Genomic DNA, 14,236 nt, shown 5'->3' with positions numbered 1-14,236 from the left:
CCCTAACCCTAACCCTAACCCTAACCCTAACCCTAACCCTAACCCTAACCCTAACCCTAACCCTAACCCTAACCCTAACCCTAACCCTAACCCTAACCCTAACCCTAACCCTAACCCTAACCCTTAACCCTAACCCTAAGAAGATACGTATATCGTCAAGATAATATACCGCAAATTTGTCGAGAAAGGATCGGATAGCTTGATCAATCAGGGCTTAGAACGTTGCCAGCACGTTTATAAGTCTAAATGGCATGACAAGGTACTCGTAGTAGCCATAGGGTATCCTAAAGGCCGTTTTCCACTTGTCGCCTTCTTTGATCCGTATATAGTTATAAGCCGATGGCAAGTCAAGACGTGTAAAATATTAGGCTCCTGCTAACTGATCTCGGAGCTATAAGATCAGCGGTAACGGGTATCAGTTTTTCACGGTCTATTCGTTAAGTTACTAATAGTCGACATATAACTATAGCTTTCCGTCTTTCTTAGGCATAAAGAGGATTAGGTAGCCTGCTAGCAATATCGACAGGTAGATATATCCTCTTCGAAGGTTCTCCTCTAAATATCACTTAAGTTCTTCGTTCTATATCTAGCTCGTATAGTAAATCTTAAAGAACTTTAGTCATGCTCCTTCTTTAAGCTTGATCTCGTAATCCTATAGGCCGTATTCTAGTAATCCTTCTAGATACTTCGGTTCAAATGCTAGGTATTCTTTATATTCCTTTGGTACTTTCCTAGTCTCGTCTTGTTTCTCGATTTTCTAATAATATACAAACTTGGTTCTATCTATAGCAATACTAGCAATTTCTCCTGTCTTAACCTACTACTCTAGTTATAGTGCTCCGCATTCGTCAACGGAGAGAACAGCTATCGGCGGTTTAGCTTGTTCCTCCTGTCGTAACGTCAGTATCGTTATACTGCTTCTTCTAGAGTCCGTAGTAGTCTGCCTACTACTATCCGTCCCTTGTAATAGATCTGTAGGATATGCCTTTCCCTAAGCATTGTCTGCTCGCGATCCTTGTATACTTCCTATCTTACTAGTTAAATACGACTCCGTTCGGGGTCGCAGGTGGCTACTATTCTTCTAGCTAATGTCTAGGTCGTAATCTTCATACTATAGTAATCCTAATATCATGTCTTTATTATTACTTATGTCTATAATACTAAATATAACTACCATAGTTTTCCCTGCTATAGTGATATCGATTGGTTCGGTCTCCCTATATACCTATTATATCGGAAATGGCCCTTTGACTATATTATACTTCCGCTTTATTCTCTAGGGTATCTATAGCTAATTTACAAGCGTCAGTGAAATTAGGTTTATCTCTGCTCCATTTTCTACTAGTACAAGCATTTCATACTATTTCTATTATGCTATCATTTATAATCGCTTGTCTTGCTACCGTCGTCCAAAGATTATAGCGATTTCCTATATTTCTGCCGGGAGGTCTCGATATAGTAGTCTTTTACGCTAGTTCCTCCTATACTATACTACCACTTGTCGCTATATAGGCGTTAATAGTTTTCGGGCCCCTTAAAGGACCCTAACCTGTTTCCTAGGTTAGTACTAGCCTCTTCGATTATTTAGCTAATAGCGGCTTTATTAATCGTGCTCATTTCTACAAGCCATTAAGTGCTAGCAACTTCCTACTATTAGGTCTGTTCTGCTTTTCGTTATACGTACTATAGCTTTATCTAAAGCTCTTAGATCTGCAATTTCTTTTCGTCTACATAGTAGAGGTAGTTATTACTCCAGCACAAGTCCTATATGTCTCGTCCTATTCTATAGTACCTAGGCTAGGCTCGTTTTAGTACTACCGTAATGCCTTCTAGATTGTAGGCTTCGATCTTCCAAAGCAATTCGGCCGCTCTATTTCCTATATCATAGACCCATTCCACAGGGCGGAGGCTTCTATCCTCATTTCCTTGTCAGGTCAGCCAGTAATTGTTTTCGAATTTGTCATGAAAGTGGTATCGGCATTCGTATAACATACACTAGAACCAGGGCACTTATACATATGCCTCGTATTGTAGGTATAGTTATATGGTATTGCCTAGAAGGTATTAGAACTCTTTTCCAAATCCTTCCTACTATACGTAGGCTATAGGTACTCTAATGCTAAGGTAGGAATGTTTCTTCTAGTAGTTTTCCTACGTATGCTTATCTTTTCCGTGGTTCGTACGTATAAACTAGTACTTAGGGTTCCATACGTCATAGCTAAGTTGCTAATCGTCAAAATACTTGGCGTAGCTATCGGGCCTATCGTACATCACAGGCTATTCCCCTTTGATAGTTTCTACAATACGTCGGAGTTCCCTTATCTCATCCCTCATTCTATCACTCTACTAGGTAAGTCAAATTAAGCGTTTATCCCGTTCGCATAGTTCCGTATTAAGCCGGAAAACTTTATTATAGTACTATTTAATTCGTTCCTAGAGGAATAAAACATTAGGTCTAGGTCTTTCGATTCCTTAGGTATTAGTCGTCCATGATCTATCCTACCTCTAGGTGACTATAAAACCCTATTGCCTTAAGGCTAGGAGAATCGAAATTGGTGGTATATACTCTCCTGCCATGTCCCATTTGGCAAGACCTGTTTCTAGGTCTATAGTAACCAGTTCGGAGTATAATGCTTATTCGTCTTTACTATCGCCGTCGTATCCGAGACTATCTATATCACTATCCCTGTCTTTGTAGCTCGTAGCCGCTACTTTGATAATATCCTTGGCGGTTTCGTTAATAGCCGTAATTTCCTTTCTAAGGACTAGTTTCTAGTCTTTCTTTAGGCTTCGACATTCTTATCTATAGTATCCTTTCTTTCTATAGTTATAGTAGGTAACGTTAGACTTATCTTTAGTCGTTTTCTTCTTATCTTACTTCCATGCTATATCTACATCTATAGCTCTAGGATACGTCCTATATGATATGCTAATATATGCTTGTTTTTTCTTATCGTTAGCCTTAACTATGGTTCTATTCGTCTGACCTCGTTTCTACTACTCTCGTATATAGAGTTAATTATCGATTCTAATAGCCTATACGATATATTTGTCTGGAGTCTTAGGCCAGTCGTACTTATATAGTTTGTCTTTAACCTTTTCCTTTAAGCTATTATAGAATAGTTATATTAATACCTTATTATTAAGCTAAGACTTAAGTATATCCTGTCTAAACTATATAGTATAGGAGGCTACTAACTTAGTCTATCAGAGATTAGCAAGTCTTTCTTATATATAAATCTTCTTGTCTTTGTTACTAAAAACCTTCCGAAGCTCTTCTTTAAAACAGTTATAAGATTAAAAGACTACCTATATAAATACGTCTTAGTCATCTTTATCTTCCTTAGTAAGATAGTCATTCTATATAGGCTTAAACCATCTAAGTACCTTGCCCTCTAGTCTTATAGCCATATAGAGGACTTTAGCTTTATTATCTAGAAACTTATCGTCATTAAGCTAGAAGTAGGATCGGAGGTTCGTTAGGAATCTTACAAGATCCTCCTTAGTTCCTCCGTATTTATTAGGTAGTTTAATCTTAATATAGCTTGCTTTAGCGCCTTTAAGTACCTTGATTTTAGTATAGGCCTCGTTAACTAGCTTCTATAAGTGCTTTTCACCATTCTTAAGTTCCTTAATCTAAGCTTAAGTAACCTTATCTCTCTAGTCTAACTCCTAGATCCGCTGCTAGAGTTAACTAAGCTAGGCAAGTAGCTATTCGGCCGTAATGTTAGTAGCCATGTCGATGTCAAGGTCGAAATCACCTTCGTCCTGAACTATGATAGAACAAAGGGAGTAATAGCAACGTATAACGAACCTAACTCAGACTTCTTTTAAAAGGGTTTAGACGAAGGTAAGTTAAACGGGACAAGCGTATAGGTCGTCTAAGGGATTCGGTGAAGCTAAAGGGTTTATAACAACACTAGAGTTATCTCCTACAATAGTTAGTGATACTTGGTATAAGTATTTGTTATTGTAGGTTGGGTTGTTATCACTGGTGAACTCCTAGAGTCTACCGTAATGAGTAACTATCTATATATATATATAATCCTAGGATTACTCTTCATCTAGTGATCCTTTATTGTCTAGATTACGGCTGTAATAGTGATCCTATAGCGTATAGATCACTTTGCTAAGCGTGATCCTTTCCTGATTGGTCTGTTTGTACCTGCTGTCCTATTGGCTTGTTAGGGAAGGCGGCTCAGGCGGCGTCCTATATACATATTTCTGTGACATCTATCTTCTTATTATTATTATTAGCACTAGTAATATTAATATTAATTAGGTTCCTCCTTATATCCTAGTTAATATAGGTCTTGGTCATGTCCCTAATAATATCCTTCTAAGTAAAGAACTTGTCTTCTATCTTCTAGATATTCCGTTAAAATAGGTTGGAATAGATCTCCTTAATAGATATTAGGACATGGTAGATCTCTACCGCTAATAGGAAGATAATACCTATATTATATAGTTATTTATAGACAATATGAAACTAATTAATATACCGGTCGATAGTATCAAATTTAGATAGACTAATCCCTATATACTCCTTGACTAATATCTAGGTTATATAGATAGTACTGTATTAAAGTGCCTAGAAGGCCTTTAGGTATATAGTACAAGGATTAACGACTTCTAGGTTCTAGCTAATATATATTATATATAACTAGACGTCTAACTTTCTTAAGAATATAATAATAAGTTAGAAGATATTAGATCGGTCTACCTTCTATATACTATAGGCGATAATATTATCCTTGTCTAGCTTAGGGACATTAGTCTTAAGATAATAGAAGAGGTTATATAGTACTAGCAATGACTATAGTTAGCTGTTCTATATCTTTAAATTATCCTTATTATTAAGGGTAGGAAATAATATAAAGGACCTCTTTTCTAGAAGGGTAGGAGTACTATTATTGGAGAAAATAGCTTATAATTACCTTATAAAAATTATATCTTACTCTCCCTAATGGTAGTTAGCTTGTTTCTATAGGGTAACTATCCATTATAAGAGGTCCTAGTTATTAGTTTAGGTATTATTTCCTTCAAGTTATTCCTCCTTTTAATCTTATTACTAGAGTATCTCTATCTTATCTTTTTCTTTATCCCTAAAGATAGGATTATTAAATAAGGTTAACGACATATTATAGTCATTATATAAGTAGTTAGGTCAAAGTTCTAAAGGATCTTTCCCTTAGAGTCTTACTACCTTACCTATTTCTTTTAGATAATAAATACTATTTACCTTCAAGTAGTAGGCCTATTTATATAAGGAAACGTCTTTAAAGGCTTATAAGTCTTATACTTAATAACTTCTATAGGTTAAAGTAGTTAGAACTACTAATTCTTAATAGATTTGCTAAAATCTTAATAGATTTAGTAATTTCCTTAATAGAATTGCTAATTCTGATAATTTCCTTAATAGAAGGAAGGAAATCTTAATAGAATCTTGACTCGGTTATTGCTCTTATGGGTAGAAATGACTAGGACCTTTAGAATCTGGTTACCAAAGGCCGAAGTCTGTAAGGATTTAAACGATTAGCAGAGGTCCTAAAGAAGGAGAGCAATCTACGAAGAAATAAGCAGCGGAAGGAAGCTTAATTTGCTAATGAATTTGCTAATAGGTTTGCTGGTTCTGTTGCTGCAATTCTAGCTAGCGATCAAACCGCTTTAGTTAGATTTGAATTTTGGTAATTAGGTTAGAGGTAGCTATAGTCTAATGGATTCGAATGACTATAGGAGCCTCTAGAGCCAAATGGTTATTATTATTATTAAGGTAGCTACAGTTAAAAAGAAGAAGAAGAAGCCAACTATAGGAGCCTCTACTAGAGGGCTTATAACCTCTTGTAGGTAGGTACGCGGATAGAACTAACGATCTTCGTATCTCTGCTATGTAGTTGGCGATGGTTCTAGAGGAAGAAGGACGGAGGCGTCCAGAGCCAGCCTGTAGGAAGATGTAGGTGGCTATAACCTTAGTAGGGCTAGAGCCCTGGTAGGCCTAGTCTACCACACCGGGCGAGTGGGCTGCACTGGCCGCGATAATGCAGGTTCCAAACCCTGAGAGGTGGGGGGGTTAGTAAGATATGAACCGGAGCTAACAAACAGGCCTAGAGTGGGCGACAGCGTGACTAGGGTCGGGATAACGCGAGCTGACAGTTGTTTGACTGCACCGCTGCAGATCGACCGGTATAAAGAGTGTTAGACACTACAGCTTGCATAACGGAGCTCTAGAGTAGCAAGTCTTAGTACAGTATACCGCAATCAGACACAGGGTTAATTAGGTTAATAAGGTCCCTTAGGGTTAGTAATTAACTACTCAGATACAACACCTTCCTTATGACCACCTCTAGTTTTGCTTCGGGGTCCGGTATCATCTCCTTCGACCGCCACGCCACAAACCGGTCTGGCCGCACTAGCACGCAGCCGTCCTCTTCCACTTCTCTATACCGAGCCCAGTCGCGGTACACATCCTCATAATCTTCCTTCCATCCGATTGAGAAGCTCGTAATATCGATACCAACCTTACGGCTTACCTTGTCGACCGCTTCTTTCTACGCCTCCCCTCTGGGGCCGGTAAGGAGACAAAAGCGCCCCTTACTAGCGAGGTCAATAGTAGAGAATTTCTTGCCCGGCACCTGCGTATTTAGCCACGCGTGAGGCAGCCTCATACCAGGGTACGTGGTGATAAGGTGATGGCAGATGGCATCCTGGGGGAATTGCGGGCCGGTGTCTGGCGTTTCGTCGTCAAGGTAGACGGCCCCTGAGGTATACTTCTAGTTCATCTCAATCCCCAGTCCGTGGAATTCGGTGCCCGTATTCTCGATGCCCTCATGGAATTGCTGCCGCCTCCTCCGCCTAACCTCGCCCTTGTCCTTAAACTCGGCGAGCACCGCTTTTCGCTTCTCCACGTCTGGCTCGGTCATGCCGATGGCCCTCATCCACAGGTGATGATCCCGGAGCCCCTGATTTGTACGCGTGATAATGTCGACGCCGACCGGCTGCCGCTTAACGCTATATGTTTTGAGGAGGCCGCGGCCTACGCGTCTAGACATGACGTACAAGATCTTCCACGCCAGATTGTAGGCGTCCTGAATGTACGTGTTAGACCCTAGACCGTTAAAAGGAGGGTGGCGATAGACCATATCGCCTAGGCAGAAAATGTTGCCATCCGAATAGTATCTACTCGCCACGTTAGAGTGTCTTGCTTATATTTGTTTGGCCGTCCGATCCGTGGTCGTCTCGGGAGTATACGTAATTAGATAGGTAGGTAGGTAAGGTAAACTCCCAAGCGAACTAACCCTCTTGTCCACAACCTAACCCCTGACACGTTTACTTACTCGGCCACCGTTTTGTTAATCCACCACTTGCTAACGTCGAGAATCTCAATGTCAACCGAGTCATCGCCGATTATGTCCCTTGCTTAGGCAATATACTCTTCGTTAGATGCCATTATATCATCGGCCTTAACGTTAGCACCCGGCACCGGTAGGAAGATAAACATCCACTCATTCTACGGCCAGACTATACGTACGATGCAAGCCTAACCCCAAGCTAGGTGTGTCTTTTCTGGCTGGAAGACCTAGTGCAGGTTGCCGGTACGGTTCGCCACGAGGTAAGACATGTCGGCCTTAAGTAGCACGTTAAGCGCCAGACCCTGGCCCGGCTTCTTAATAAGCGGAATGCCAAGTTCGCGGATCACCTGGCTTCGCGCTCCGTCGCAGCCAAAGAGGAAGCGCGATTATATCTTGAACGTCTTTTTGGTGACGTCGTCTCGAATTTCGCTGATGATAACGTCTGAGTCGCGTGACGGGCGACTGAAGGAGAGGAAGGTAGTATTAAAACGCAGCGTCTAACCCTTAAGCACCGCTCTGCGGGTCAGGATAGGTTTGAGGTCTGTCTAGGGGAGGTCGACGTGGCTGCACGGGCTTGCTGCGTCATAATCGCCCTGGCATTGCGTGTTAGCACATATTGACATATATCTCGAAACAAACAAGTACCGTGCTGGCTTGCCTTGCGCTTGGGATCGTTGCCCCACGAGTAGAGGCGCGTGTATTCTTCGCCGGCCATGGAGTGACACTATCTCGTGTGCGTTATATTGTACCCGGTAGCGGCGGCATCTATATACTGCTTGTCTAGCCCGATGTCTCTCAGACACTCTAACGTAGCTATGTTGGTGATATGAGCGCGGGGCGTCTCGGCGCACCCTGGCGTGGCCGATATCATGATGCCGGTCCGCCTATATACCGTAAGGAAGCAGGCTAAAGCAGCGCCCGTAGGACCGGCTTTGACAATGAGGAGGTCGGTTTTGACAATTTGGTTTTCTATCTTGCTTTCCGTAGGAGCTTTGCTAATGTTTAGTCCCCGAACTATAGAGAGAAAAAAAGATAGAGAGAGAGAAGGGGGGGTTAGAGGAGAATAATATAAAGATAATAATTAGTTAGCTACGGACGACAGCCAGATTACCAAGGTCTTAAGAACAATGAACGTGCCCTCCTGGCTAGAATTCCGAGCCGTGTGTTAGCTATCATACTCTGCTTGTAGCCGGCCCCCCTCGAAGGTATATCTTTCCTGTCGGCCCTCGATTGATGGTAGATATAGAATTCCTATGTTAGACGTTAGGAGTAGATTATACTATGCCCTAGCACGTTCTCCACGAAGGACCTCTACTATGAACATGGCACCCTACATAAACGGACCAGCTGAGTGTGGGCTCGGTGCATTTGCAGGGCATGCGGGGGGGGAGATGGGGACGAAGATCAGCCGTAGTATGGGGAAATCTACCCGCTTGGGTAGGATTACGGTTCGGCAAGATGAGAACTGACCGTAGAAATTTCACATGCCCGGGGCAATGTTCTCCTTCTACGCTAGGGGCTGCACCTGTTCATGCGTACTCACTGGTGTGGCTCGGAACAAAGGTAATTATGATGTAGGTAAATACAAGTCAGCAAGTGAAGCTGCTCCTCGAAGATCTGAACCATCATTTAGTCTCGCGAGGGGTTATCATTCACTCTAAGGTCTCGGTATTTCACTAAAGATTTTATACTACTGCCTAAGCATTCTTCTTCACCTACATATAACCCAAACAACTAGCTTTACACATACAACAGCTATTATGGCGTCCCGACAACTGCAAAAGATCAGACTAGTACGTATTGCACATGTCTATTACACTTATGTCGATCTCGATCAAGCCCGTCAGTTCCTACTCGACTTTGGCTTCACCGTAACCGAAGATCGGGGGGATACCGTCTTCTTCAAGGGCTACAGTACCGAGCCGTTCGTCTACTACGCGATCAAGGGAGCAGAAAATGCATTCGGCGGCGCGGGGTTTGTTGTCGAGTCAATGGCAGACCTAGAACTCGTATCCAAGACACTACCTAAGGTAACCGCCATCGAGGACTTGGACGCTCCTGGTGGCGGCAAGCGGGTGACCTTTTACGATCCGGTCGACAACTTCCCCTTCTACCTTGTCTACGGCCAGAGTGCGATCCCCGTGACCGCCCACCTCCCAGAGCTTGAGTATAACTATCCCCAGAGCAAGCACCGCGACGTCAACAAGACGTAACGCTTCAAGAAGGGCCCAGCCCCTGTATACAGACTAGGCCACTTTGGCTGCTGTGTCACTGACTTTGCCAAGGCGCTCGACTTTTACATGACGCGCTTTAACTTCAAGCCGAGCGATCTGATCTACGACGACAAGGGCAGGGACATAACGACCTTTCTCTATCTCGATCAGGGTATGGAACGGGTTGATCACTACACCTTTTTCTTCTTTAAGGGTAAGTACCGTCATTCGCTAGATAACAACTCTAGTAGGAAGAACCTAGGAAGGCACAAGTTTACTTATGAGGCGGTACGCCGTACGTAGGGCCCAAGTTCTACGTCTATCATTCGAGCTTTGAGGTGCACGATTTTGACATCTAGTCGCTAGGCCACCAATGGCTGCGAGACAGGGGATATAACCTTGTCTGGGGCGTTGGCCGGCACATCCTTGGCTCACAAATCTTTGACTACTGGTACGACTGCTTGGGATTTATCCTTGAGCACTACGGTACGTCCTATAAATACGTACCTCGGCCTGGCGCGGGTTGACTTGGCGCTACAGACTCGTTAGAAGCTAATAAGGAATATACCTAGTGGACGGCGATTTGGTCGATGAGACGACACCGATCAGTCGGTCACAGGCGGGGTCCAATAGTTTGTACGTCTAGGGGCCTCTACTCCCGCCTACGTTCCTGCAATAAGGGGAGCCTCCATTTCGCTTGTCCTTCCTGGCGAACGTATAATACGCAAGCATTAAAAACACTATTTTGTTCCTACCTATTAATTATATAGAAATTGCTCTGCAATGTGGTTAGACTTATGTACGATCTATTATCTACCTCTGGATAAGAGAGTTACGATCTAAACACTCCGAGCGCGCGTCACAAGAGCACCCGCGAAGAGGAGATATTAATTGCTCACCATGAGGAACGCAATGAGGTAAATACAGTCCGACAGGCGCAAAAGGGGGCGTCTAGCCAAGCAGAGAGTCTTAGGGTTAATTATATACTAGTACGGAGTGAATTCGGGGGGCGACTTTAGGCCGAGTTGGTAACAGTGTAAGAAAAATGGAGAAGATGTGAGACAATTATCAGGTTACCTACCAACCTAGCTGGTGTCCTATTCTGCCTATATAGTAGCACGCTGGACAAGATGCGGGCATATTACAGTATATAATTATTACTTACTAACCCGGATCTCAGCCGCCCAAGTTAGAGAGGACGGTTAGGGCTCTGGTCGGTCGTAGTGGTCGAGGCGGGCGGCTAGGCGACAGAAATGGGCAATCTCACGATAGTGGCGGGTTATGCCTTCTCCAGTCCCGTGCTGCCACCTATAGAATCTTTTCCACCTGTTCCTCTGCTTGACTAGGAGTTTGTATCCCAGCCGCAGACGCGAGCCAACAACCGAAAGGTGCATTACGCGGTCGGCAGAACTTTAGGCGGCACCTCATCTATTAACACAATGGCCTATCATCGCGCCACCAGGCAGACACACCGGCGCTAGGCAGAGCTTGCTGGCCACGATAGCTACACTTGGGAGAACATGCTACCATTCGTTATTAAGTCATCGACGCTCGCGCCTCCCGACTGGGAGAAGCGCGGCGCGCCCAACGCCACCTTCGTGTTCGACCGGACTGTTTTCTACGTGCACTCTTCCTCCTACGGTCCACTCCAGGTGTCGTATTATTCCAAGAGGGTGCACCCGACCAACACATCGTTTGCTGAAGCTCTCAGGACCATCGACCTGCGCCCGAGCCGATCTGGCTTCAACGGCGGGCTCCTATCCGGCAGTGCGTACACAACCGAGACCATTCACCCAGCATCCGCTACCCGATCGTCCTCGCATACAAGCTATCTCACCTGCGCAATACAGAACATTCAACTCAAGGTTTACAACATGGCTCTTGCGTCCAAAATTCTGTTCAGGGGCGACAAAGAAACCGGTGTCACTGTGTCCACCGAGGGAACGTCCCTCTACACCCTAACGGCGACCAAGGAAGTCGTCCTGTTCGCCGGCATGTTTCACTCGCCTCAGCTCCTCATGCTTTCCGGCGTAGGGCCTCGGCCCCTGCTCGACTCGCTGCGGATCCCAGTTATCTCCGACCTACCCGGTGTAGGGCAGCACCTCCAAGACCCTATCTTCATCTCGGTCCAGAGCGGTGTCAAAACGCCATCGTTGGCAAGCGAGCTGGCCGACCCAAATCGGCTGGGCCCCAATCTCACGGCGTACATCAACAAGAAAGCGGGTCCTTACAGCTCCGCGGGTGGTTACATAGCGTTTGAGAAGCTGCCAGCCGCGTCCCGCGCGGTTTTCTCGGCCCGCACCAGGGATGGCTCACCGACCCTGCGAACGCCGAGGTCGCCGTCGCCGCCTTTAAACGTCTTCGCGAGGCCTGAAGCTTGCCTCTTCTCAGCAGCTGGAAGGTGGTTCCCGAGGTCACGCCCGGCCGGTCCGTCGAGACAGACGAGCAGATCCTGGACTATATCCAGAACAAGGCTATGCAGATGTGGCACGCGAGTGCCACCGACGCCATGGGTAATGACCCGGCCAATGGCACCGTGGTTGACTGGCGCGCCAAAGTCTTCGGCGTCGACGGACTGCGAGTCGTGGACGCCTCTGCTCTGCCATTCGCCCTGCCAGGGCATCCTCAGGTAACCATATACGCGTTCGCCGAAGAGATTGCGGCGTTGATTCTAGAGGATATTAAACAATAGTTGTAATATAGAACGGCGAGGATCAATCCAGTGGCAGTTCCCGAACGGGGGCTGGTGTTCACCTTAGAGACCAATGATGCTAAGGTGCTTGGGTCAACAGAATCCAAGATTAATATGTTCCTATATGATTTCTTTCCATGAACAACACCCCACCTTCAGCTGCTCGCCCATTATGATTGACACAGCTCTCGTTTCGTGAACAAGAATTCTTGGTACATTCCGGTTCTTTTTCCCTGGGTTCATGCAGCGCAACCTTGGTCCATAACCTAACTCCGTGGAAACTTGAGTTTTATTGGATTCCTCAGACCTAGGTAAACGAGTGCATTACCTAACTGTTAGTGTGTGTGAAGGGAGAGAGCCTATCCTTCGGGTTCTAAGACAACACGATCACACCTAATATGTGTATCATGCCCGCTCAGGCAAACCACTTGCGTACAGCAACGTCAAACTCCTCAGGCTTTCTCCCCAGGATCCTTTCCAAGTCAGGAGTAACAACCGCCGTCTCCCCCGCCCGGATGGCATCCCAAGCCGTCGCCCATGTTCTCGCCAGTTCCTCTGACCCAAACTTTGCCAACACCTGAGGCAACTTCACATATTCGTCCACTGGGACCGGCTTGATCTTGACCTTCCTCTGTGCAATGCTGCTCAGCACGTCGACAGTTTCCGCAAGCGACCACACTCTTGGCCCCGTCAGCAGCACAGTGCGGTTCAAGAACTCAAAGCCCTTCTTGTCTGCTGCATGGTTTGCAATCAACCGCGCTGTCGCCTCGCCAAGCTCGTCACGTTTCACCCACGAAACGCCGGGCCCGGAGCCGTCGTGCGGGATGCGAATCTCGCCATGGTCCACCTCTTCGGGCTGGCGGGGGTCAAAAAAGGCTGTGTAAATCGGCGTTGATTCCGAGTACAAACCCTCGCGGATCACGGTGTAAGAGAAAGAACCGGCAGGAGCTTCCGCAGCCAGTTTGGCAAGGTGGCGTTCGGTGTCGAGATGAGCTTGCATTACCTCTGCAAGCGAGTGGTCTTGGTAGTTACCTGCGAAACCGAGAGAGCTGTAGAATATGTGCGTGACGCCGGCTCTTTTAGCAGCATCAACCGCAGGAAGGTGGACCTGTTACGGGCGCGAGAAATCAGCTATCCGCAACAACCTGCGGTAATGATGCTATAAGGGGTCCGGAGTTGGCATACCTTGGTCCTGTAGTCGTGAACATGGCTGGCATATGAGATGAGAAATAGCGTGTCGATTCCGGAGAAGACAGCTTCGAGTTCCGATGGCTTACTCTCATATGATGCCTTGCGCACTTGAACTCCAGCTTCTATGTGCTTTTGCGCGACCTTCTCGGGGTAGCGATTGATCAAAATTACCTGGTCATTAGGAACAAGCCGTAGAAGGTGGGTGTAAGTGCTCGTTCCGAGCCCCCCAGATGCTGGAAAGATGCCAATCGTCATTTTTGTGCTTGTTTCTTGGGATGCTTGCTGTCAAACGTTCCTCTTGTGACATAAAATCTCGAAACTTGCAGCTTAAGAAAGCCTCTGACAGGAGGGACTTCTAGCTGATGCTTAGAAATCCGAAGGCTACCAGCTCCACTACCCCTCTTGAAGCAAGCAATTCATTGGCATGATGTAACTAATGAAGGGTTTCCACCTTTCCCGGCTTGGCTAACACCGGAGATTTTTGGAAACATCGGACTTTAGATAAGTCGGACCCCCCATAGCTGGACATTTCGGAGGCTTTCGACACGGTAAACCACACCTAGCTGTTGGCAACCCTCCGAAGGTAGGCTTCCCAAGGTGGCTACTTCTTTGGGTAAAGGACTGGCTGACCGGCTGGGAGGCTACACTTCATTTTAATGGCGTAGCGGCTTCTCTGACGGCGATACGAGCGGGGGTTCCCTAGGGCTCCTCCCTCTAGTTCTCTTTATCCTATACATTACGTCCCTCTATATATAACTGAAAGAGGAGCACCCATATCTAGCGATAGTAGC

General features: G+C 45.6%; 4 protein-coding genes across 4 annotated transcripts; 2 read left to right on the top strand and 2 right to left on the bottom strand.

The window, feature by feature from the left end:
• Positions 1–6,770: 6,770 nt before the first annotated feature.
• MYCTH_2110731 (uncharacterized protein) lies at positions 6,771–8,064 on the bottom strand (the record flags this gene model as incomplete). Its single annotated transcript, XM_003663608.1, has 3 exons — positions 6,771–7,176; positions 7,335–7,416; positions 7,995–8,064. The coding sequence occupies 3 exons, from the start codon at positions 8,062–8,064 to the stop codon at positions 6,771–6,773; spliced, it is 558 nt and encodes a 185-aa protein (XP_003663656.1).
• A 1,045-nt stretch (positions 8,065–9,109) lies between these two features.
• Positions 9,110–10,208, top strand: MYCTH_2118800 (uncharacterized protein; the record flags this gene model as incomplete). Its single annotated transcript, XM_003663607.1, has 4 exons — positions 9,110–9,558; positions 9,595–9,776; positions 9,929–10,048; positions 10,135–10,208. 4 exons carry the CDS (start codon positions 9,110–9,112, stop codon positions 10,206–10,208), a joined length of 825 nt encoding a protein of 274 aa, XP_003663655.1.
• An 874-nt stretch (positions 10,209–11,082) lies between these two features.
• On the top strand, positions 11,083–12,254 carry MYCTH_2110729 (uncharacterized protein; the record flags this gene model as incomplete). The annotated part of the gene is made up of 2 exons (XM_003663606.1): positions 11,083–11,897; positions 11,954–12,254. The coding sequence occupies 2 exons, from the start codon at positions 11,083–11,085 to the stop codon at positions 12,252–12,254; spliced, it is 1,116 nt and encodes a 371-aa protein (XP_003663654.1).
• A 270-nt stretch (positions 12,255–12,524) lies between these two features.
• On the bottom strand, positions 12,525–13,834 carry MYCTH_2305718 (uncharacterized protein). Its single transcript, XM_003663605.1, has 2 exons — positions 13,440–13,834; positions 12,525–13,362 (listed from the first exon to the last, which is right to left on the bottom strand). Exons 1-2 carry the CDS (start codon positions 13,698–13,700, stop codon positions 12,670–12,672), a joined length of 954 nt encoding a protein of 317 aa, XP_003663653.1. The 5' UTR covers positions 13,701–13,834; the 3' UTR covers positions 12,525–12,669.
• Positions 13,835–14,236: the final 402 nt, after the last annotated feature.

Source organism: Thermothelomyces thermophilus, chromosome 3 (genome assembly GCF_000226095.1).
Source record: "Thermothelomyces thermophilus ATCC 42464 chromosome 3, complete sequence".
NCBI classification, from domain to species: Eukaryota; Fungi; Ascomycota; class Sordariomycetes; order Sordariales; family Chaetomiaceae; genus Thermothelomyces; species Thermothelomyces thermophilus.
The sequence above is the reverse complement of the archived record's forward strand: the minus strand, read 5'-3'. Positions and strand labels throughout refer to the sequence as shown.